The sequence below is a fragment of the Perissodus microlepis genome, chromosome 4, assembly GCF_051167445.1.
Source record: "Perissodus microlepis isolate ML-2025 ecotype Zambia chromosome 4, ASM5116744v1, whole genome shotgun sequence".
NCBI classification, from domain to species: domain Eukaryota; kingdom Metazoa; phylum Chordata; class Actinopteri; order Cichliformes; family Cichlidae; genus Perissodus; species Perissodus microlepis.
In genome coordinates, this window is record NC_140464.1 from 23,519,328 (window position 1) to 23,543,868 (window position 24,541).

Consider the following 24,541-nt stretch of genomic DNA (forward strand, 5'->3'; position numbering starts at 1 on the left):
ATCCATCTTCTAGCAGCTCATCTGTCTCCCAGTTATTCACTCAGGCACAGTTAAATGACTGGAATGAGATTTAGATGTGCCAAAGGAAGCGACTGTCGCCTCAGTGAGGAAAAACCTCCTGCCTCTAGAAATCAAATTTTTGAGAATGATCTTATTCCATTCGTCTAAGTGGATGATGATTTTATCTTTGTGTTGATGTTAAATGTGTTTTGAGTGCAATGGGTTGTTACAATGCAGAGGACTGGAGGTTGTTTGTTGGTAGTTTAAATGCCAGCCTAATCTGGGTCTTGCTGCAATGAAGGCAGGTAGTTTGCATCTGTGCCAATTGGTCGTTCTGTCCAGTTACACCCATGAAACCAATGAAAATATGCAAATTGTGTTGAAAAAGCTGAAATACAACCAGCACAAATCGGCCAAATGAGAGAAAAAAATTTATTTGTGACAAAACTGTACATGATTGAATATTTTATAAGATTTTTTAAAATGTTTATTAAGTAATATTAACTCTTTTCTGCTAAATAGCATGCTTATATTTATTGATGCAGGGCTGTGATGTTAAAGATTTCATGAAAATTTAAAGGGGTTATTATTCTGCTATTGGGATTGTGTTCACATACCAGCGCTGTGGAACTCAACTGGTATTCACCACTGGCAGATCCATGACTGCACATATGATGTTGGGACAGCAGGTTTCCCACGGTGTCTCCAGACGCACACATTTGTCACATGTGCTCAGTTTGAACCTGCTCTCATCTCTCATCACCAGCAGTGGTCTGTGGCCACCACCTGCAAACCATTTCCTTTTTTATTGGCTCTTCAGAGCACCTGTTGTCACTTTCATTTGCACCAAGGAAGGTGAACTGGATTCTCAGTGGTTTCTGTTTGATAACTGGACACACTGATATCTCTGGAGTAATCACATGATACTTTTTTAGCAGTGTATTGTCCCTGTAACAGAAAACACTTAAAGAATTCGGCATTTTATTAGAATCAAAGTATCGTTGATCTATCTGTTTATAAGATTGGGGAAACCTGCAGTCAGCTGAGACTGAAGAAATCACTTGGATGAGTGATGAAACGTTTCTCCCACTGAAAACGCTACGTCCAGATGAACAGAATCAACTTTTGGGGATAGAATCAAAGTTATTTTTGAATATTTCATTAAACACTAATGTGTAAATGTTAGTCGCCCCTTATATTCTTTTGCTTAGAAAAATGGGAAATAAGTGCGGGAATTTATTGAAACATGTGCAAACGTACATGTAAATACAATATATAAGGCAAAAACAGGATGTCTGTGATTCTAATGAGCTTGAAAATCAATATATGGTATGACCACATTTATGCTTCAACACAGTCTAATCTCTTTGAGGCAGCTTTCTTGTCATTTCTTTAAGTAATCTTCAGAAATACTTCTCCAAGCTTCTTGAAGGACATTCAAAGCTCTTCTTTGGATCCCGTTGCCTGCCTTTTGTTCTGTTCTCCTTTCAGGATGAAACCAGATAAGATTTCAAAATCTTATCTATGTACCTATTTTCAGTGATATCAATGATAATAGCAGGAAATTAAGTGAGCATATAATTAATTTTCTCTTTTTGTTGCCATGTTTTTCAAGTAACCTATATTTGACAACAGCACAATAAAACTGGAAATTCTGTTTTTGGTGTGCCACCCCAATACTTTTCGCGGCCCCAATATGGCCACCAAAAAATTCTGGACGCACCCCTGTTTAAAAACTGTACTTTTCAATATTATTGTCAAGTAAGTCGCTCTCCACTTTCGCTGTAGTGAAAGCCGCTGTATTTGACTGAGATAAAAGTGGAGCGCCACTGTCCCCTGCAGATTGAAATCGGCAAAAATCCTCAGAAAAAAGGAAAAAAATGAGGGAAAAAAAGAGCCCAGAACCGGTTTCCGGACACTCCCGAACATTTACGAAGACAACCTCTTCTTCCCGTCGTCGCGCGCTCCCTCCTCCCCCCTTTCACGCCTAATGTTGCTGTACCTCAAACCCTCCCCCCGTATCAGAGGAGTAGAAACAACAAGCCGCCATTTTGTTTGTGCGGACAGACCGTCAGAAACAGGAGGAGATAACCGAGAGAAGGAGCGACTCCGCGACCCACGACAGCCGCTCCGGGAACCGCCGGGGGACGAAAGAGTGCCCGAATCCTGTCCGTGCTATCCGGGGAGAGAAAGCGTCACGAAAACCGATAAGACGTCAGTGGAGGGAAAACCGAGTCGGTGACATATATATGTGTATATGTATGCATGAGAAGGAAATACTCCGAAAAAATCCAAGGAAGGGGGTGTTTGCGGAGCGGAGACGGGGAGGAGAGGCGGAAGAGGACTGTGTCTCATAACGAGGGGGGAAAAACCTGCCAAAAAAAAGAGAGGAGGGAAAACATCAACATGAAAAATCATAATGTGTCCGTCGCGGAGGAAGGAGAGAGCCCGCATAGACAATTATATAAATAAATTGCTGCCGGGCAGAAGAGAGAGGTGGAAAGAAAGACGGGTTTAAAGAGAAGGGGGGGAAAAATTGCCAGGATCAACGCGGAGGGGGAGCATTCACCATCACAAAGAGTCAATGAGAGGATTTTGTCAGCCAAAAATATTTCAAGGAGGAGGGGGTGTCAACATTATTGTGCCGATCTGAAGCTTTCCGCTTCCGAAATAGCCGTCAGATTTTGATCAATTTTTCTCCAGTCGCCGTTGATCCTCTGCTTTTTCTTCAGAGCTTTTCTTTCTTTTTTCCTCCTCCACGCGTGGCCAAGACATCCTTAAAAGCGACGATATTTGTGATTTAATCTGAGGTTTTTTTTTCTCTTAAGTGTTTTTTAAAATACCAGGAGAGGAACCTCTTGTGGAGCACAAGATAAGTAACCCAACAGACCGTTCTCTGCAAGAGAGGAAAAATACTGATTGGATCAATCTGACTGCCCGCTGATTGGCAATTCGCGCTGTGATCGTCCTCGGGAAGTGTACGGAGAGATAAAGTGTGCATGTGGGGAGATTGCACAAGAACTGTGATTTTTTTTTTTCTTCTTTTTTTGGTCTTGAAGATCTTCTGTTTGCAGCCGTGCTGACTGCAAGACATCTCGCGCAAGCGGGTTGCAACAACCACTACGTGCAATACGAGTCCTGTTCTTTCTGACTACAGTGCCTTTTGCATGGTCAAACACTTAAGTGCACAAACAAGTCGGCATGTACATGCAGAACACAACGAATTCTATCATTGGGTTATATGTAGTGAGACATATACAGCCGCGATAGACTTTTTTACCCGAGAAACCGTAAGCCCGGCGTGTCGTCCTCTCTGTGCAGCTGACTAATTTCTTCAGCTACTTTAAAGCTGGTGCAGGCTGTTTGTAGTGCAACTTTAACCGTGTCCACTGCCTTGTTTTACTTCTGAGGGAAATCAGTGGCACTGAGAGAGGTCCGATCAGAGAGGAGGAGAGAAATCTGTTGCATGAGAGAGCTTGGCTCCTGGAGTTAACACAGGAGACTGAAAGAAAGGAGGAAAAAAAAACAACTCCTGGCTTCTGTTTGCTGGATCGCAGTTGTCTTTTTTGTGCCCTGACAAATTGCTCTCCACCCCCCTCACCCGGCTTGGAGCGATTCGGATTTGAAACTGAGATTTTCTCCGCCGACTATGCCGGGCAGGACTGAGTACAGCCCGGAGGACAGATCTTGGGACGGGTTTTGTGTCGCAGAAGAGGCTACATGAGGTTGTCAGAGGGCCGCACGCTTGCCTTTTTTGCCGACTCCACCTTCCCACCTCCGCCGCCGCCTCCTCCTCCTCCTTCTGCTGCTGCTCAAATCTGTGAAGAAACAAAATCTCCGACTGGGGAGGGGGACTGATATCTGCAGAGAGGAATAAAAACGAGAGGGGAGAACTGAAAGAACTCAACACTGCTGTGCCTCTCTCCCCTACCGTCCCCCCCGAGCGGTGGGGGAACGATCAGAAAGGTTTCTTAAAAGGACTGGGAGACGCAAATAAAGGGGGTGGGGGATTGCATTTGCCCTCCGTGGATCTAAAGCGTTTTATTTTTAATTCTTCCAAAAAAATATGGCCGATAATGTTCTGGAGTCCGGCCCGCCTTCAGCCAAGAGGCCCAAGCTGTCCTCTCCTGCTCTCTCGGTGTCTGCCAGTGATGGAAATGGTAAATATTTGGCATGCATTATTAAGGCTGGATAAAATATAAACGAGCTTCAGTGTGAGGTGTGTGTAAATTGCCGGTCAGTTTTCGGAGTCCCTGCAGAGTTGCATTAGTTGCTTTGACTGACATGCTCAAAAGTTGCTGCTTGCGAACAGCAACATGTTGTTGTCTTGGGGAGTTTGTTTGTTTGTTTATTTTTTAAAGTCTTAATCCGAGAGTTTTTGGCCGCTAATCGGGGAACATGGTAATAGTTGTGGCAACAGGAACAACTTTTCCAGCACTTATGTTTTGATGCGTTAGCCTCAACAGGCTAGCTAGCAGCAACTATTAGGGTCCACCTCCAAACAATGGAAGAGGCGAGTCAGCCCGGTTTGCTTCAAGTTGTAGAGGTAGTTTTGAATTGAGTAATTTGAAGAATTAAAGTGCCGACACATTAAGCACCAGGCTTCTTGGATATCCCGATAAAAACTAGAGAAAGATAGGGTTTTTCCGAGGCAGCTTTAAGAGAAAGTGAGGGTAGCCGAGCAGCTAGCTAGTAGCTAGGCAGATAAACCCACCAGACCGGCTCAACTGAGCCCTGCATCTGGTTAGCAAAGACAAAAACCTAAATGAAACAAGTCTTTTTGAGTATCAGTCGATAACCAGTGACTCTGGAGAGAGAAATAACGTTTGCGGTATGATTATTGTGTCTTTAGCGCTAAGCATACTGGGTTTTTAATAAACTATTGTTATATACAAGCTAGCTATTGTTCGACTTGAATAAGTTAGGCAGAGCGTCCTTGTCCCGCAGAAGTTACAGCTTTGTTAATTTTCTCACTGCTGCCGGGTTTAAACGAAACGGTAAGCAAGCCACAGACTTTGACATGTCTTCTTTGGTGCCCTTTGTTCAGAGGCCTTTTTCCTTTTAGCTTTTTGGTCGTTCTATCAGAGCCCATTCTGGTTCTCTGTCCCCATTGTTTGGCTACACGGCGACGCTGCGCCGCACTTGGTGCAGCTCACTTTTTAAATATAATAACAACAAAGCGTGTCGCAGGCAGAGCAACTGGACGTGTATCACCTCGTATGTGAAGTTGGATCTGTTAGTGCAAATACATTCATGCGAGGCGCAGTGAAATCTTTGGAAGTATTTGATCCAAAAAGTGAGAAGTCATTATGGGAATTTCAAGTTTAGTGAGGTGCCAACATCTCATAAACTACCATAAAAATGTAGGTAATGCTCTTGTCACTTTTAAATGAAAGTTCTACTTAAAAACAGGTTATGATTTTAATGTGCCTCCTGTTGCAGTAGATATGACTTCCTCCACGTCTCTGCAGTTTGTTCCTCTGAACCATAGAACTGCAGTTCAAATTCACACACCTTCCAAGGTGCTGCACTGTTTACCTCTGCGGCTTCTCGCCTTGTCCCGACTCCATGTGTGGCATCCCACAAACCACAAACTGGGGCTCTGGGGAGAGGTCCAGGCTGTGAGAGGCAGCTAGTGCTGGTCTTGTTTCCTGCCTATACACTCTAATAGTTGATTATTCAAAACAAAACACAAAAACCCTGTTAACAAAATCTCTAGTTTTCTGGCTGGTAATAATTCTGTTTTTCCTCCTGTATGCCTAGATTTCGGTTCACTCTTTGAACTGGAGCATGACCTCCCAGACGAGCTCATCAGTTCTTCGGAATTGGGATTAACTAACGGAGGGGATGCCAGTCAACTCCACAGCAGCCTCGGAGGGGTCGGAGGAGGAGGAGGTGGTCAGGATGCAGCTGCAAAACACCAGCAGCTGTCTGAGCTCCTGCGCGCAGTAGCAGCACCACAGCAGGGTGGCCCCACTTCTAATAGCACGCCATCTGGGGCATCCATGGGGATGATGGGGGGTGTCAGCGTTGCCCCTGGAGGACCTCAAGGCATGCCTCCCCAGAGCCAGCCGCAGCAAGCTGGATTAATGCAGCAGGTCGGAATGGTTGGAGCGCACAATCGGGCAGCAGCTATGGTGGGAGCCCAGAAGGGTAATGGTGGACAGCAGCCTCAGCAGGGGCTGATGGGGGGCCAGGTTGTTAATGGCTCACCTAGAATGGGCTACCCCGGCAGTGCTGGCATGGGAAACAACAGTAATCTTTTGCCAGATGGCCTACAACATCAGCAGCAAGGCGGTCAGCAAATGGGAGCTGGGAGTCAGGCAGGGATGAGACCACAGCAGCCTGGAGCACTGAACAAGGTAGGCAGACTCAAAGCAGGTCTCATTTGTGTTTAAAATACTATTTTTCAAAGAGATTGAACTGGTCAAACTGGCAGGTTAAACAGTTTTGGGATGTACCTGTCAGAGTTCAATTCCTCACATGGATATAAAATATGAAAGTTTGAAATTACTGCTGAAGCCTGGAGGTATATGTCTGATTAGAGCATGGAAAGCTGTAGGCAGATGAAGCTGTGCACTTGCCACTCGGATAAAACTACTCATCTCCAGCACAGGTGCAGATAGAAATGCGGTTACATGTTGGATGTACAGCTGCATCACAGTTTACTCTGTGGTATCGATGGTTAACCCACTTGCTGGTGACTTGTTAGCCACATGATGATTGTGATTTTTATTCTAGAGGTGTAAAGACGTTATTGAAAAAGACGGTTAAATGGTTTTAAACAAGGATTACTTCTTTGCGTTAGTTTGCGTCTCTGGGACTTTTTCTCAAGAGTAACAGGCCTGCAGCTTTGTTTCTTTTATTACTTTGACTGTCTCTTATGTGCGCAAAGGAAATCACACTGTTAAACCCAGTAAATTGCTTTATTTTCTCTCTGAGCTTGTAAGTAGGGATCAGCAGTTCAATTAGACACTTACACATGGCAGCAGGTTACCACCCACCTCACAGTGCTGGTACTAAAGGCTCACTCTCACTGAAGTTTAGGCCGTGATTTGCTGCTGTGATAAGAGAATAGTTTGGCCAGATGCTGAAGACCATCGCTGATACTGAAATTGTTTTCCAAGTCAAAGAGGTGGCAATAAATCATGTCTGTGTCGTTAGTTTATTTTGGAGAGGGAGGTGAAGTACAGTAACCAGACAGTCATGTTATTTAAAAGGTGACTGAATGTGTTGATTGTCTGGTTATAGTACATGTTGTGAAAAGTAAAGTAACCTTTTAAACTGTTTATTATCACACTTCTTTCTTACATTGTCTTGTCTCCTCCTCCCCCTCTTTTCATTTTAAACCCCCTCACCCTTTTCTCCACCGCTCTCCAGATGAATATGATGGCCAACGCGGGCCCCTATGGCGGTCCGTACGGCCAGACCGCTGGCCAGGGGATGCCTGGAGCAGGGCTGGGCCCACAGCTCCAGAATAAAGCAGGCCTCGCCAGCAATATGGCTGCCCAGTTTAGCATGGAGAAGAAGACACCAGCGGGTCAAGGCATGTCTGGGATGGTAGGATTTGTTGGTTTTTCTTCTGTTTAAAACTCTGTAGCCCATATAGGAGCCTTTTGGCCCTTACTGCAAATTAAACACACATTTTAACTCTGAATGATTCAAAGTAAAACCAAATATTGAATGAGATTCAGATTGGAAGAAAAAGTGTTGAGGGTATTTCACAGTCATCCTTACTGTATTAAATATATCCTTTGAAAGTCCTGAAAACCAACTATCATTGCCTCCGGTGCTTTTTTCCCTCCAATATTGACAACTGGCAAATGTATGGAGGTGGAAAAGTAGACGCCAGAGAGCCTAAACTTTTTACCTTATTCTTTACAGAACTGCTTCAGTAACTTTACATTGCTATATATGATTGCACAGCTTTTGAGATTTGCCATTTGCAACACATCCTATCAGAGGCGATTAGATGATGTGTCTTATAAACTAGATCACAGTTTGAGAGCCAGAGACAGATGGGAATTTGTTTTATTTTGTGCCTTTAATTACTCAGAAAGGCAGTGTCCAGATGAGCATTTTTTTTTGTTTCAAATATTGGCCTTTCACTGGCAGTCGTACAACAAGTCTTTTACTCCCTTCCAGACAGTGTAGCAGCTGAGATGACATTGACACAGAGCCTTGCTGACACATAATAATAATAATAATAATAATAATAATAATTTTTAAAAACTTGCATGACTCGACCTGAAATGATTTTATTTATTTATTTCCCCCCAAAACTTTCCCTTATCCCCATCGTAGTACAGCTCGGGGTTTCCGTCACAGTTTTCAGGTACCTTTTAAAACGTCTGCCGATAATGACAAATTTGCTCAAGCCTGCTGATTTCTGGCTGCACATTTCCAGGGTTCGTGTAAAAGTCCTCTCTGTTAAATTATTATTTTTTGTTTTAAGTTGTCTACAAACCACGCTGAACAAATAATTAACACCATCTGTCACTCCCTGACAGAGTTGCATTTATTAAGTCAGTGCAAGAAATATACTGCAAGTTAGTGCAGCTAAGCTGTGATTTTTATGTGCTGGGCTCTTCCAAAGAAAACTGACGTCACTGGGGAGAGGGGGTTTAAAAGTTTTGAATGTCATTTTTTCCCATTTTTGTTGGTGCGTTGTCAGACTGGGATGGGGTCATATTTCTGACTCGATCTCAGCACCCAGTCTCCACACTTGGCTTCAGTCAGCTTGTAGGTCTCATTGATGACTTCCAGTTTGTTTTTGGTTTGTCATTACCTCTTTAGAAAAGATAGGCTGCCTCTGCTAAATAACTGTGTCCCGTGTTATCTTAATGAACACAGTTGTGGTGGAGGGAGTTTTTGGTAAATAAGTAGCTCAGATCACCTTTATAATAATCCCACCTATCTCACAGAGATGAATCATCATAAAGATCAACCAAAAGCCTCAGGAGTGTAGTGTCAGATTGCAGTGACTCACTGTTAACTTGGTCTGTGTGTTTGAGTGTAAGAGCTGCCCCCAATTTTTGAGTTCATTCACATTTCCAATTAAATGAGCAGGTGGATGTTCTGCACTGATCATCATTAGCCAAGAGAGATGATCAGAAGTCAGCTGGGCACTGTCACCTGCTCTGCTGCGGTTACATTACAGAGTTACTTATTATGCTGTATACCATTTGGCTCTAATTAAAAACTGGCCTTTTTTGTGCTTTTCAGCAGGCTCGTTCGTGCTTTAGATTCTTCTGCTGTATTTAAATATTAAATAGCTGAAAGCATTATTCAGAAGTAGACTTTTTCCTCATTTCTTCCCATATTAGTTTACTGATTGTTGAATAGGGCTGCCACAAACGATTATTTTGATAGTCGACTAGTCACCGATTATTTTTGCGATTAGTCGACTAGTCAGATCATCATCCATTGGACGTAAAACATACAGCTTATTGCACCAGCAGCATCTGCTCTTATATAACTATCATTAGCTTACAGCTTTAAGTGTTTAAGGTATGTGCTAACTAAAAATAAAGACAATATGATAGTTTATTAAATTTTAATGAAATTTGCAGATTGTTTCGGTGAAGTTTAATAAACTCCTTGCTATCTAAAATATAACAGGACACTGGAGTATATTCTCGAGCATCTCACACTTCTGATAATCAGTTGTCTGCTTGACGTTTATTCAGTTGTGTAAAAACTATAACTTTAATCTCAGCCAAACCGATTTACCCAGGAACAAATAAAATACTAAAAAAAAAAAAAAGCCAAACAATAACATTTTTAAGTTATCTAAGTGACTTATATATGTTTAACCTGAGTAGCGAAAGTCCGCCGGGAGTTTGAAAACGATTTGCCAGGAGTCCGGTGTTCTCACGGCTCTAGTGAGCCTTGCCCCCGGCTCGCTATCGAGCTAGTGGGTAACAGACGTCTCCGAAAACGTCGGAGCGCTTTTGAAAATATGTGGTGTCTTGATAAACTGAGCAGATATTTCAGGTTTACACAGTTACATTCTCACCTGAAAATATGTTAAACGTTTATTTTGTGACCCAGAAAGAATAATAAGCGTAATATTAAAACTAAGTAGCTGCCGCCATTGTTGGAAACTGAGCTGGGCTGCGCTATGAATTCTGGGACACAGCTTCTTCTTCTTCTTCTTCTTCTTCTTCGGTGTTTAACGGCAGCTGGCATCCTTGTACATGCAGTGCTGCCATCTTCTGTTTCAGTCCGTTATTACGCTCTTAAATCCTACTACTTATTCCTGCGTCTTTTGTGATCTTACAAAGCTTAAAATGACGCGTCGACTATTAAATCAGTCGTCGACGATTTTGATAGTCGACGTAATCGTGACTAGTCGACTAATCGTGGCAGCCCTATTGTTGAATCAAGTACCTGATCTTACCGAGTGTATTAAACTTCTGAAACTTATGGCAAAAACTGCAGTTTCAAAGATCCATGCTCCAAGACTTCTTGCAGCATGGATCTTTAGCTGCTAGGTGCTCAGCTGTTATAAGATTGGTTACTGAAAGTGATCATTTTGTGGTGGATAATTTTTTCTAATGTGGCCTGTGCCTCTTTTCTACTCTCCATCCTAAGACGACTCCTCAGCAGCAGCAGCCTGGACCAGTTGGCGGTGTGTCGGTCAGCGGGGCAGCAGCAGCGGGAGGGGTGCAGGTTGGACTCAATGCTGTGGGGGCGGGACCCGGCGCCACACCTCCTACTGCAGACCCCGAGAAGCGGAAGCTGATTCAACAGCAGTTGGTCCTCTTGCTGCACGCGCACAAATGCCAGCGGAGGGAGCAGGCCAACGGAGAGGTACGACAGTGCAACCTGCCTCACTGTCGCACCATGAAGAACGTGCTGAACCACATGACTCATTGCCAGCTTGGCAAGTCCTGCCAGGGTGAGTCTGCTGAATTACACTGATGGCTAGTTTATATGGTGTGTGGTTTATCTCATAAACACGATGGTGTCATGCATCTGCAACACTTTTTTCCCCTTCTCTTGTTCTTTTACATATTTTCTTTTAATCCCTGTTGGTTTGCCTCCCAGTTTTTCTCTATCAGGATGAGTTATTTTCTCTTCAGCTGGCTGTTTTACTGTAATTCCTCTCCTTGTCTCACCGAGTCTCCATCTGGACGTAGTTTTGTTTTACTGAGTGACTCATATAATAAGTTATTACCTTTTGGCTCTTATTTTGCTTTTTTGTTCATCCTTGTCATGTTAATCATCTCTTGCCTTCACTCTGTCAACGTTTCCCTCCACTTGCTCTCCCATCTTTTTTACTCTTCATCTTTTATTTCCTTTTCTAAAACATTTCCTCACTCTTGTCTTCTCCTCCAGTGGCGCACTGTGCCTCATCCAGACAGATCATTTCTCATTGGAAGAACTGCACACGACACGACTGTCCTGTCTGTCTGCCACTGAAAAATGCTGGGGACAAGAGGAATCAGCAGCGTGAGTCCTTTTCAGTCTTTGGCTGTATCTGCACATTAATTCCTTAATTAATTATTATTTCTAATTTAAACAATAAAGTGCATCACAGTGGGCTAGAATTCACGATACTCATCTCTCGTTACCTCTGTTTCTTTCTCCTGTTGCCACAGCTCTGGGCAACAGTGCTGGGGTGGGTTTAGTGAACTCCTTAGGTCCAGGTGTGCCAGGAGGACAGTCCAACGCACCGAACCTGAACCCTCCCAACCAGATCGACCCCAGCTCCATAGAGAGAGCCTATGCTGCACTGGGCCTCACTTACCAGGGCAACCAGATGCCACAGCAGCCGTCGCAGGCCAGCGTGCCAAACCAGGGGCTGCAGGGACAGCCCGGGATTAGGACTGTAAATAGCATGGGTTAGTATATAGAAACCTGCTAGGAATATGATGTCCTTAACCTTTGGGGAACAACTTAAGCAGCCCTGTCATGTTTAAGCAGAGCTTTTCGGAAACTTCGAATGAGCTGTTTAAAGTTGTTCAGAGCTTCTCATCAGTTGCTGGCGCTGCCTCAGGTGTTATGAAAGAGGCCTAAACATGTAACTTTACAAGTCTTTGGTGAATGCTGAGTGTTCTTTAGTTCCTCCTTAATCTTTTACAGCTCTCCACTGAAGTTTAATTTACATTTCAGTGACGCTGAATGCAACAGTCTATGCTAACATCGTTTTGTATTTCTTCCCCGCCTATATTCACACTGTACTTAGCAATCCAGACCCAAGTACACTTCAGTTTGTCTGGGCATCTCGGCTCCACTCACTCACTCACTCACTTACATGCATGCTTTCAAGGAGTGTTTTTTTTTTTTTGTTTTTTTTTAGAGCACAATGTGATTTTTGTAGCTCAAGCTGAGACATTTTTATAAATGGTGAGAAACGGTCTTTTCACATGCCTTAAAGGTTTGCTAATTATTTAACAGTGTTTTCCATGGTGCCAGCTGTCATTGTAAAAGCGTGACGTTTTTATGCTTTGGCGTGGTTAGCGATCACACCAGATGCGTACCATCTATGGGTCCAACTGAACCGTGTACTGGGATCGGTGCGCAGTGATCGCACTAGTCAGACCAACCTGGCTTTATCAGACAAATGTGATAGGGCACGATATAGACAGTGTAGTGTGAGTACACTCTAAAATCTAAGGTAAACACTAGTCTACTTCCTATTTTCTATTCTAACTCCAAAACCCTCTCTTTCCAGGGGGAAACTCTATGGGAGTGAACGGTGGAGTTGGGGTGCAGACCTCCAACCAGCATTCCTCGCTACTGCCAGATGCCATGTTGCACAACTGTATGAACGCACAGAGGTCAGACTGCCTTTCATTGGCCACATCTATTTACTACTTTTTCATTCGGGTTGCGCTGGCTGAGACCTTAACTAACGCATCTGTCATTTCTCTCAGTCTGATGAATGATGGTGTGGGGAGCCTTGGTTCCTTGCCCACGGCTACTTCACCTTCTGCTGGAGGCATGAGGAAGTCTTGGCATGAAGACATCACACAAGACCTTCGCAACCACCTTGTCCACAAGCTGTGAGTCTGTCGTGTCCTGCAAACATTCCAACAGAACAGCGGAGATGAAATGAATAAACAAGTTATTTCCAACAGTCGGTGTAAACGTATTTGTAGATGCACATTTTTCCTATTCGTGTGTGTGTATCTGAGCAGTGTGCAGGCCATCTTCCCCACTCCTGACCCAGCTGCACTGAAGGACCGGCGGATGGATAATCTGGTGGCTTACGCTCGAAAAGTAGAGGGGGATATGTATGAGTCAGCCAACAGCAGGGTAAGAATCCAGTGTGACTATTAGTTGGCAGATATAGAAAAAATAACTTTACATACATTAGTGTTATGTGCTGTTGGGATTTATCCTGTAAAATCTGCTTGCTGCGACTCTTCTAGGCGGAGTACTACCACCTGCTGGCAGAGAAGATCTACAAAATCCAAAAAGAGCTGGAAGAGAAGAGAAGGACGCGGCTCCAGAAGCAGGGCATCATGCCTGGCCAGCCTGGCATACCCTCTGCGGGCCTCCCACAGGGGCCTCCTGGCATGGGACAACCTCCCATGCCCCCGGGGCAACCACCTAGTGAGTAAACATTATATTATTACCTCAGTCAGACACTCGTCTACAAATACTGCTGGCATACAAATAATCAAACTGATTGCCACCCGTCACATCTTTGCCTGGTACAAGATACAAAACACAAAATTGCCTTCTCAAAAATGAAATGTAGTCCAGAGGCAAAGGTGTAATTTTGAAGTAGAAAAGGAGCTCACTTTGATTCCTCGTTATTGCTCTGTCAGATGGGCCTCACGTTGATCCATCCATGGTCAGACCAGCCGGCCCCAATCAGATGGTCAACAGGATGCAGAATCCAGCAGGTACGCCTCAAACAAGTATAAATGACTTAAAATCAATGGATTCTTGAGTAAATGTCATATACTGTATTTATTTTAGACAGGAGTTCTAGACCAGTATTTAAAAAAATTTAGAAATCCGGAAGTAGATATGGCTTTTCCCCATTGTGGAAATGTTTAGCAGAGAGCTACATTAGAGGGTTGGTTCACCCAAATTATGTGCAGATATTTATTTCTTTCTCTCTGCTGCCATCCCAAATCATCAGAGGTGAGCTGAATTTTGTTTGTGGTTTTCATTTTTGACATTTTTTGCCAGCAGTTTATGTTAAATCTTAAAAAGCTACAGACTTTGCTTAACATTTTTGTTAATTCAAACTTTCTACTAAAAAAAAAAAGTCCTTATATAAACTGCTGATAATCTAAATTATTAATATGGTTATCACTCTAATCTTTGTGAACCAAGGCTTAAACATCTTCAGAAAAAGTTTGAGCCAAATTTAAATGAGATTACACGCTGCCACGACCAGGAAATACTTACTCTTTATATCACTTTCTTTAATATGTCTACATAATCCAAACAGTGCAAGTTACAGCAATGCCCAGTGAAAAGTGTTTTCACATGCTTCGATTTTGTCCTTTTTTTTTTTTTTAGGAATGAACCAGTTTGGTCAGATAGGTGGGATGCAGTCGATGGGTCAGAGGTCAACGCCTCCTCTTGCTCCGCTGAACCAGGTTGGCATCACTGTTGCATTCTCTGTCATTACTTTGGGTTCATATGAATATCATTTATTGACTCATGTGCTGTGAAAAGCTCTAACTGCAGTAGAAGAGGTTACATGAGACTTTACGTGACTTGTTTTGTTTCCAGATGGGCATGGGAACAACGAGGATGAGTCAGCCTAACGCCACACCGTTACAGAACCAGTACCTCCCTCCAGGCCAGTTTCCTGGGTCCAGTCCAGGACTTGGTCCTGGTCCTGGTGCTGGTGCCGTTGGTATGAGTCAGTCAGGAACACAGAATGCTGTGCATGCGGTAAGGATTGAGTTGAAGAGTGACATTACTTTGTAACAAGTTTGGAATGATAAAGTTTCAAAGAGGATGACTAAACATTATCCTGTGTCCTACTCTCTGCATCAGAACCAGATGTCAACACCGCCATCCCACCCAGCCAGCAGCCCCGCTCCCCAGTCCGCCCCTTCTGTTCCAGGCTCCGGAGCCCCCGTAGGCTCTATGGGGTCTGTGAATGCTGGTGGCACTGGGTCTCTGCCTAACCTGCCTCCATCCTCCAACCAGTCCAACGCTTTCCCTCATTGTCCCCCTATGCGAACAAACTCCCCGTCACCAGCACGCAGCTTAACACCTCAACCCCATCAGACGCCCCCGAGGTTACCTGGTTGTCAGACCCCGCAGCCGCAGACCCCCAGCACACCCCAGCTGCCCCATCCCCAGCACTCTCAGCAGCAGCAACAGCAAGCCTCGCAGCCGCAGCCATCAGTGCACACTATGAACTCTGAGAAAGCTAATCACCTTCAACAGCAGACACTTGGGGACACGGCCTCCTCGGGCCCTCAAACAAATCAGACTTCTTCAGTGCTGAATCAGAATGCTCACGTGCCATCACAGCAGCCACAGACCCCGGTGAGCAGATTAGAGTCTTTCTTTATTTTGTCTACTCTTACTCCACATTCTTTCCCAAAGACTAAGTTTTGTGAGCCTTTCATTTTGAATTGGTTCCCTATCTGACTCTCTTATTTTTTTGTACTCACAGGAAATATGGGAAAAAATGTTTGTTTAGTTTTAGCAGATGACTGTGTAAACCCAACATAACATGGAACGTGTCCCGTTTGTGATTTCTAACTTGCCTTTTCTAAACCTCACTCCATCTCTGCCTGCTCTGCCTCAGCTATCTGCGAAGCCTTCTCTGACAGCAGATGGTCAGGTTTGCTCTCCAGCATCAGTCACCAGCAGCACTGATCCCACCTCTCAGCTCGCTTCAGCCAACGGCCCTGCTCCCAGCCAGGAAGATGTGAAAATGGAGGTGAAGAAACAAGAAGAGGACGACGAAGGAGCCGATGCTCAAGGAGATGGCAAGGGGAAGATGGGAAAGGGTCAAGCTGATGTGAAGATGGAGGAGAAACCAGAGGTGAGGCTCTTCAAAATAAACTTCCTGATGTTTTATTTTAGTCTTCTTTTAGTCTTCATTCTGATAAAGAAATTTGTTAACTGACACACAAACCTTTCTCTCAGATAAAGAAAGAGAAGCCATCAGGAGACGGGTGTAAAGGAGAGCCCATGGACACGTCTTCATCTTGTGTGTCATCGTCAGTAGCGACAAGTGAAGACAAGAAGCCAGAAGTGAAGAAAGAGGAAGGGTCAGGGTCAGCAGCCACCAACAGCTCCCCAGCTAACACTCAGAGCAAGAAGAAAAGTAAGCGTCCACTGTTGTCTTTGTTAGTGATTAACAGCTGTAGCATCTCCACAGTGACAGCTGTGTAACCACAAACTGTGACTCATGTGAAGCACTGTCATAGAAATAAGTCGAAATCACATGAATCTACTCGAGGAGAAAGATGAACTTCTGTAAACTTTATCATTGTTTCTGACAGTGCTGGCCTGTGAATGTGAAGTAGCGAAGGCTGTCGTAGCTTATTAACAGTGTTGTTCATCATACCACAGAATAATATGCAAAACATTGCATTATGTATGAGTGGTAGGCTCACACAAGCTGTTGCTTATGCCTGCACCCATTATTCCTGAATTATAGTGGTTCTGTTCTTTTCCCCCTTTTTAGGAAATATCCCCCCCCCCCCCCCCCCCCCAAATCAGACAGAAAGAAAATGAACAATGAATAAATTAAAGAATAAACACACAGAGCTGGAAATGAGCACAAGACGTCCTCTTTTAATAATGCAGTTGGGGGGCGGGGGGGTTACTGACCGCTCCCTGATCCACTCCCTGACTGATTCTCTTTTTCCAGTTTTTAAGCCCGAGGAGCTGCGTCAGGCTCTGATGCCCACCCTGGAATCTCTGTACCGGCAGGACCCGGAGTCCCTTCCCTTCCGTCAGCCGGTGGACCCCCAGTTACTGGGAATACCCGTACGTATTCGAACTAGTAACAAAACTAACCTGGTAAGGGACTGCACTGGCTGCCATTTTGCTTCAACTCCTCTCAAAATTTAGCTTATTTTTGTTTTCGTTTCTTCCATCTTAAATATTTTTCTTTCTCATACTTTTTGTATTTTTTTTTTTCCACACTTTAATTTTACTTTGTACTCCTACCTCAATGTTTTTGTTGTTGTTTTTTTCCCCCCACTGCATGTCATATGTTTACGTGTTTGTATTTGTATGCTACTTTTTGCCATTTGTAAATGAAAGCAGTGGCTCTTATGAATGCAAATTTAACATGAAACAACATCAAAAGGTATTAACAGCTGAAATGTATTTTAACTCCATATTTAAAAACTTCATAATATAAGAAAAAAAAAACGGTTGAAAGAATATTACACATACCTAAAAATAAAGATACACTCTGGATGATTTGCAGTTCACGAGCCAGTCGCTTTCATTTATGTATTTTAATTTGTTGCCATTTGACATCAAGTTTTAAAGTTGCATTGCTTCAAAAAATGTTTTTTTTAATATATCATTATCATTATCATTATCATCATCATCATCGTGGTAGTGTCCCATTGCTAGCTTTCTAGTTCAGTTCCTCACCAGTAGTAGTGTAACGGTGTTCAGGTGGGCAGTGTGTAGAGGTGGGAGACCTTCAGTGGGTCCAATTTGGAGGGAAGACTACTTGATAAGATTCAGGATGCTTTTACTCTGAATCAGAGCAACTGTGTCTGTCCTCCCACTGCAAATATGAACATTAATAAACAGCAGTGATTAGCAAGCCTCAGGCTGTTGGCTCACATCTCCTTCTGGAGCACCCACATTCAAGGGATGTAACTTTCTGCTGCTGAATAACCATTCAGCTCTTTTTTTTGGGGGGGGGGAATGTAACTTACAATAGGTTGGATTAATAAAAAAACAAAATGAAGCACATTGCTGTGATATATATAGAAATTAAGCACTGCTTGTTTGTTTTTATCAGGTTTTTTCTCCTCTTGTGAGTGTTTTCACTCAGAGCCGACGGACCTCCTTTCTTGTTGGTTCCTTTCTTCTGACACTCCTCTCTGCCTCTTTTTCAAACTGTGCTTTAGTTTGATGAGAAGCAGAATGCCTAAGACAGGAAAAGAAAAACAACCCAGAGAGTCGTCCCTCCTCTCACACTCACTTGCTTCACCTCAGCCCTGTTGATTTTAACTCAGCCAACATATTGCCACTCGTGCTGCTAGCGTAGCTGACGCCGACCACTCGGCTGCTAGAAACAGTTTATCTCTGTCTGCCTTGTTGCTTTTGCCGCTGCTCTGTTCTTCTTGGTTTTGCACCCTGATCACAACCCAGAGACTCATTTTCCCCCCGGCTGTGTGGCAAAATGAGCCGACATACTTCCCAAAGCAAATTGATAAATAATAATTTTGCAGTCACATTACTGGGTGTCATTTGCATTATGTTTACATGTCATCTTTAGGTAGTGTTTAAATGGGTGTATGAGCTGACAGCACAGACAGGGACTTGACTTTTAAAGTAGGGTGCAAAGCAGAGAGCTGGAGGGCAGAAGTTGTCATGTCTCTCTGTTTGCACGCGAACCTTCTTCTCTACAGCGCTCAACAACATTGTCCCCCTGCACCCTCTTCTCTCCCTACTCTGGTCCCGCCTGGTTGACTGCGACGCCGTCATCGCACCTTCACCTGATGACCACGACGACGATGACCTTGATCGTACTCTTCTTCCCCATCTCTCAAACTCTTCCCTTGGGTGATCAAATGCTCCCACATCTCGCTGCTCTTTCCTCTCTCCCTGCTTCTAAATCTTTCTCAACTACCTGAACTTTACATTGACCTGCCATTCTTACCTGGACGGCGTCCCTTCCAAACCAGGACTACTTTGACATCGTGAAGAACCCCATGGACCTGTCGACCATCAAGCGGAAGCTGGACACGGGGCAATACCAGGAGCCGTGGCAGTATATAGAGGACATCTGGTTGATGTTCAACAACGCCTGGCTGTACAACCGCAAAACCTCCCGCGTCTACAAGTACTGCTCCAAGCTGGCTGAGGTGTTCGAATCGGAGATTGATCCCGTCATGCAGGGCCTGGGGTACTGCTGTGGGAGGAAGGTGAGGCAGAACCATGTTTTTTATCGTTCCTGTGTGTCTGCAGGTGTAGACTAATAAGTGAAAAACTTTATCTACCATTTCTGCAGCTCAAACCTGCTGAATAGAACCTTTTTTGTTTTGAATCTAGTTGAGCTTCAGGTAGTTTCCAGAGTGGGTTTTCTTATTTCAGTTTGGTTTTTGTTGTTTGAAAATGTTGCATTTTAGTTTTTATTAGGTTCAGTGTTAACCTTAGTCTTTTTAATGATTACTATATGGGCCCTCCATATAGTAATCATTAAAAAGACTAAGGTTAACACTGAATGTCAGAGGCAGGTATTGCAATAAAAACACACAACTTTTTGAAAGCAGTTGACTCCCAGTTTCAGTAAACACATACTTGTTTTTTTTGTAACCAAATCAGATACTAAAACTGAAGATTTTTCCTGCATTTTAGTTTTTGAAGTTCACAAAATCGTTTCAGTTAGTTTTATTTTATTTAAAGTCTAGTTTTTATAGTTATTTTGGTTAACTAAAATGGTTTTTTTCACATCTTAATATTAGTTTTACTTTAGTTTTAGTTAATTATAATAATCTTAGTTGTCACCACTCAGACAAATCCTCCACATCACTGCGTGGATTAGGATATAGGATTAGAAGAAGCTGAAAAGGGAGCAAAGAAATGTAATGTGTTTGTTAGTTTTGAATTCAGATAAGTTGTCCCCTTGTTGCCATTGGAGACAAAGACCCCGAAGTCCATCTTTTTTTTTTCTTCTTTTTTTTCTTTTTTTTTTTTTTACAGTCTGTGACTTTATGTAAACCTGGTACATCTAGTGTTAGTGTGTGTTTTTAAACATTTATTCATATGAGATTTCTTTTTGTCTCCTCATTGCAGTTTGAGTTTTCCCCCCAAACGCTATGCTGCTATGGAAAACAGTTATGCACCATCCAACGTGACGCTGCTTATTTTAGCTACCAGAACAGGTAAGGGCTGTCGGCAGAACTTAGTTCTCATTTATTTATTTTCTTTTTTGCTGTGACAATGCAGACAGTGAGATCACCTCGTATGTGTCGTGTTGTATTCCTCACACTGATATTTCCTACAGCATAGCATCAATCAGTCAGTTCAATCACAGATGAGTTTTAATTTGGCTTCAAATGGTTACCCTGGCACCATCTCCATACTTCACCACTTTAATTTCCATGTTGTTGTCATTCATAAAGTGGGCTCCCGTCGTCCTGCACAGTTCCTCTTTTTTTAAATTTGTTGCACCACTGTTCTCACAACCAAGTTGATTTCACATTTTCTAAAATGTACCGTCATGAGAAGAGTGGGAGGAGGTGGTGGTGGTGTCATGCTCGTCACCAGAAGAAAGGTTCCCACTTTATAAATGACCAGAAAGGATGATGGGTCTCTGTTGCTTTACCATTTAATAATTTATTTTTTTCCTCATCCACCTTTTCATGTATGGAGACTCCTCACTCCCTTCCTCCTCCACAGCTCCTAGTGGTCTCTCATGTTGCTGTAATGTTGTTGTTGTTGTTGTTGTTTATCACTGAACGTCTGATGCTAATCTTTGCTTTGCCTTGGCTCTCTGTCCTCTGTTGGTTGTTGTTCACATCCTTCTCCTTCCATGCTCCTCGACCCCTCCTCCCTCTGTCCCTCCCTTCATCGTCTCCGTCTGATCTGTAACGTTTTGTTTCACGCTTTTTTTTTTAAATTTTTTTATTTTATATTCATTTTGACCTCCCTTTCCCCGTCTCCCTCCCCTCCCTCCTCCCTTTTTCCTTCCCTTCTCCTCCCCCTCTCTCCCTCCTTGTGTTTTTAACGCTTGTGATGTCTGCATTGGCCTGCTTTGGTGTGACCAATCATCCACTCCAAAATTTACGCGCAAAATCAAAACACCCGCCCACACAAAAACCCTGCATCACGATTGGCTGCCGGCGACGACCTACCTTGCCCTCTGCCTCCTCCTGTGTGTCCACCCCCTGGCCTGTCCTGCCCTGATTGGCGGCTGCTTCTTCGTGCCCTCTCTGTGATTGGCTGTGCTGATGACGAACGGTGTAGTTCACCAAAATATGGGCTTCTTGCTGACAGGTATCACTTCTGTGAGAAGTGTTTCAACGAAATCCAAGGCGAGAGTGTCTCCCTGGGGGATGACCCCTCCCAGCCTCAGACGTGAGTACCATCACATTGTCTCCTTCATGCAACGCACAACACAAGACAGCTTGCTTCATCTCAGAGGTCCTTGTGTAATGCTTGAAAACCACTCCTTTTCTTTAGGCTATCAAGTATATTTGTGAATTTATTGAAAACTAATTGGAAACTTTGTTTTTGTTTTTTAAGAAGAAATGCTTCTGTCCTCCTGAGTGAAACACAGTTCAGCACACTGATTTTGATAGGGTTGTTGTGAATGCAGTGAAAGACTATTGTGCAAGTGACCAGCACTAAATTACGTCACGAAAATATCATTTAGTGATCAAAAATACAGTTTAAAAGTTAGTTTGTGTCCTCTAAATGGTATCATCAGTGTCTCCCAACACTGCAGAGCAGCTTTTCTGCAGCGATGCCTCCACAGAGGAACATCTTTGGAAATAAAACTGCACAAAAAAAGTGTTAACAAAACTAAATATTAAGTTGTTACCTTTAAAAGGCACTCAAATGTTTCCTGTTGTGTACACCTATAGCTGAGCTGCAGTTTTTTGTTTTGTTTGTTTGTTTGTTTTGTTTTTAGTTCCTCAAGCTGCTTTTTCTTAATTAATGTTACTGTTGTAAAAGCATTGTATTTTTATTAATGGCTCCACACTGTAGTGATTCACTCATTTGCTTTACACACATAAGATTCCAGTTCAAGATCGGGAGGACTTCTGGTGTAAAATCTGCTGAAAGAAGTCTTTGTGTTTCTCTTAGGTGTGGATTTGGTGCTCGTCTGTATTTGATATCACTGTAACATAATCGTCCTGGAGCTTTCTGTTAGCCAAAATGAGAACCAATGCCACACACTTATCACACATGGTAGTAAACTGAGCTCAGCCTGGGCAAAACATTCGCTAAGTGGCATCTTGCAGCTTAGGAAACAGGCTGCAGATTTTACTGATCAAATGAATAATGGAATAATCAGTCACAAAGTTCTAGTCCTGATATTTATTGACCCAGTTGTTGAATGAGTGAGAAAATGGTCCAGATAATTAACAGTGAGTCCTGTAGGATTAAACAGTGTTGAGCTGCACAGGATTAGTTTGTGGCGGCTCTGTGGGTTAGAAGAGCTTCCTATTATTGCTTTGTCTTCCATGACAGATGATCAGGATGAGAGCATGTACAGGGGAAGTGTTGAGGCAGTGGGCACATTTTGAATTTGTTGTAAACGTTTCCGAATGAAGGAAACGCAGCCTGCAGTCTGCAGAGGGCTGAGTTGATTACAGCTGGTTCTTTCTGATTTTTCCCACAGCTCCATCAACAAAGACCAGTTCCAGCGGAAGAAGAACGACACGCTTGACCCCGAGCTGTATGTAGCCCTTCTTCACTCATTTGAGAGCCATTATTGTGTTAAAGGTTCTTGAGGAATCAAGCGGGTTATTTCCTCGGGTGTGATGTTTTCACTGTACTAACTTTTGAACGTCTGTCTTTTGTCTCCTCGCGCTCTCTCCCCCGCTCAGACTTGTGGAATGTATCGACTGCGGCCGTAAAATGCACCAGATCTGCGTCCTCCATAATGAAACCATATGGCCGTCAGGGTGAGCCAGCTATCACAGACACACACGCGAACACACACGCTCTCTGCACAGTGCATTGCGTGACTGGGTCTGGAATATAATCTCTATTCCTTTTTTTTTTTTTTTTTTTTTTTTTTAACTAAAATCACTTAATATGCCCAACTACAAATGTTGGGTCTGACATTCACTTTTCCAGCTGCTGCTGATTTAAAATAGGTTTTAAATCTCAAACGCTACATCGGGGTGGGGGTGTCAAAAATGCCTGACAGCGTGGCGGCAGTCCCGTAGCAAAGAGACTCATTCCTCCAAGATTGACCCCCCTACATGTGTGGTCTGTTTTTAATTGAGAGATGTGAGTGATTTTCCACTCATTAGAGTTGTTTAAAGAAAGGAGGACTAGCATGAAAAGGCCGAGTCATGTCTTGATTAGAGCCGCTTTGTCACTGTCACTGCTGATTATTGTGACAGAGCTGATGGTAACCTCCAAATCTAACCGTTGACTTCTCACTTCCAGATTTGTTTGTGACAGCTGTCTCAAAAAGGCCAATAAGACACGGAAAGAAAACAAATACGCCGCCAAAAGTAAGTGGAATAAAGCTGGGCTCGTCTAATGCTTAGTCCTTACAGCTCTGCTTCTCTTCTTCGCCCTACCCACATATTTTTAAGATGAGATTGTGATTATGTGTCAGGATTGGTCATTGATTTTTATATATTTATTGTAGTGACAAATGTTTTTATTGCACTGTCACATAAACATAACACCGCGTTCACACTGTTATAACACTGGTGTGCTACATTCCTGCTAATGTCCAAATCTTCTCTTCACATGAATTCAATGCCTCTCTTAGAAGATAAATGAAAAATGTATATAATTTAAATGAACCAAACCTTGCCACAGAATAAAATCAATGTTGACTGTCTTTATGTTTACATTATGCTACATCACTGTTAAACAATCTTGATAAATAATCTGATATATGTTTCAAGCGCAAGCATGAATAAAACCTTCAGTATATATATTTTTTTTCATCTTTATTGTCGTGAAATATTGTGATATAATTTCAAGGCAATATCAGCCACCCTCTACTTCCTCATTTAAAGTGTGACCTAGAGATGAGGGGCAAAAAATTAGACTGACCGACCAGTCTAAAATTAGGAAACACAGTTAAAATCTAAAATAACAAAACAATAAATCATCGAGCCATTTTATCCCAATTATGTGAAGTCGAGTCTCGGGGGCAAGGAAGGCCAGACCTCCTTTTTGCCAGCCACCTCCTCCTGCTTATCTGGGGAATCACCAAGGCATTCCCAGGCCAGCCAAGAGGGAGATTGTGTCCTGGGTCTCCCCCGGGGGGCCTGCTCTCAGTAGGACATCCCTAACCCGAACACCTTACCTAAGAGGCAACTGCGTTAGCTGGCTCCTTTCGATGTAGAGGAGCAGCGGCTCTACTTTGAGCCCCTCCTGAATGACTGAACTCCTCACCCTATGCTAGGGAAGAGCCCATCCACCCTTTGGAGAAAGCTTTTTTTCCACCGCTTGTGTCCACAATTTCATTATTTTTTCCTTTAAAAGAAAAACGATAATAGTGTTAACAAAAAGATCAGGCTGAGATTAAAAGCACAAAAGTAGCCAAAGTAGTATTTTCCCTGGACATTGAGGCAACAGTAACTAAAGTAACCTAACCTTGAAAATCTGTCTGGGTTGTTGTATCTTTGATCTTTTTAGCTGCTTAAAGCCCTCACTTCGAAGCATGTAACCGCATCAGTGATTTGTCCACTGTATGCTC

The 24,541-nt window shown here is 43.2% G+C and overlaps 1 protein-coding gene across 3 annotated transcripts in view; it reads left to right on the forward strand.

The window, feature by feature from the left end:
- The first annotated feature begins 2,011 nt into the window (after window positions 1-2,011).
- ep300b (EP300 lysine acetyltransferase b) overlaps window positions 2,012-24,541 on the forward strand; it is a 32,554-nt gene continuing 10,024 nt past the window's right edge. The window contains exons 1-23 of one of the 3 annotated variants that reach the window (XM_084926576.1): window positions 2,012-4,160; window positions 5,764-6,362; window positions 7,381-7,560; window positions 10,597-10,903; window positions 11,344-11,457; window positions 11,607-11,849; window positions 12,683-12,788; window positions 12,885-13,013; window positions 13,149-13,266; window positions 13,383-13,566; window positions 13,785-13,862; window positions 14,491-14,570; window positions 14,707-14,871; window positions 14,977-15,477; window positions 15,743-15,982; window positions 16,087-16,267; window positions 16,817-16,968; window positions 18,825-19,064; window positions 19,936-20,024; window positions 21,109-21,219; window positions 22,490-22,546; window positions 22,698-22,775; window positions 23,269-23,336. In XM_084926576.1, the coding sequence (XP_084782702.1) occupies window positions 4,067-4,160; window positions 5,764-6,362; window positions 7,381-7,560; window positions 10,597-10,903; window positions 11,344-11,457; window positions 11,607-11,849; window positions 12,683-12,788; window positions 12,885-13,013; window positions 13,149-13,266; window positions 13,383-13,566; window positions 13,785-13,862; window positions 14,491-14,570; window positions 14,707-14,871; window positions 14,977-15,477; window positions 15,743-15,982; window positions 16,087-16,267; window positions 16,817-16,968; window positions 18,825-19,064; window positions 19,936-20,024; window positions 21,109-21,219; window positions 22,490-22,546; window positions 22,698-22,775; window positions 23,269-23,336 (4,114 nt within the window). In that variant the 5' untranslated portion in view covers window positions 2,012-4,066. The remainder of the gene's footprint in view (window positions 4,161-5,763; window positions 6,363-7,380; window positions 7,561-10,596; window positions 10,904-11,343; window positions 11,458-11,606; window positions 11,850-12,682; window positions 12,789-12,884; window positions 13,014-13,148; window positions 13,267-13,382; window positions 13,567-13,784; window positions 13,863-14,490; window positions 14,571-14,706; window positions 14,872-14,976; window positions 15,478-15,742; window positions 15,983-16,086; window positions 16,268-16,816; window positions 16,969-18,824; window positions 19,065-19,935; window positions 20,025-21,108; window positions 21,220-22,489; window positions 22,547-22,697; window positions 22,776-23,268; window positions 23,337-24,541) is intronic. The other 2 variants (XM_084926578.1, XM_084926577.1) reach the window with 2 other exon arrangements.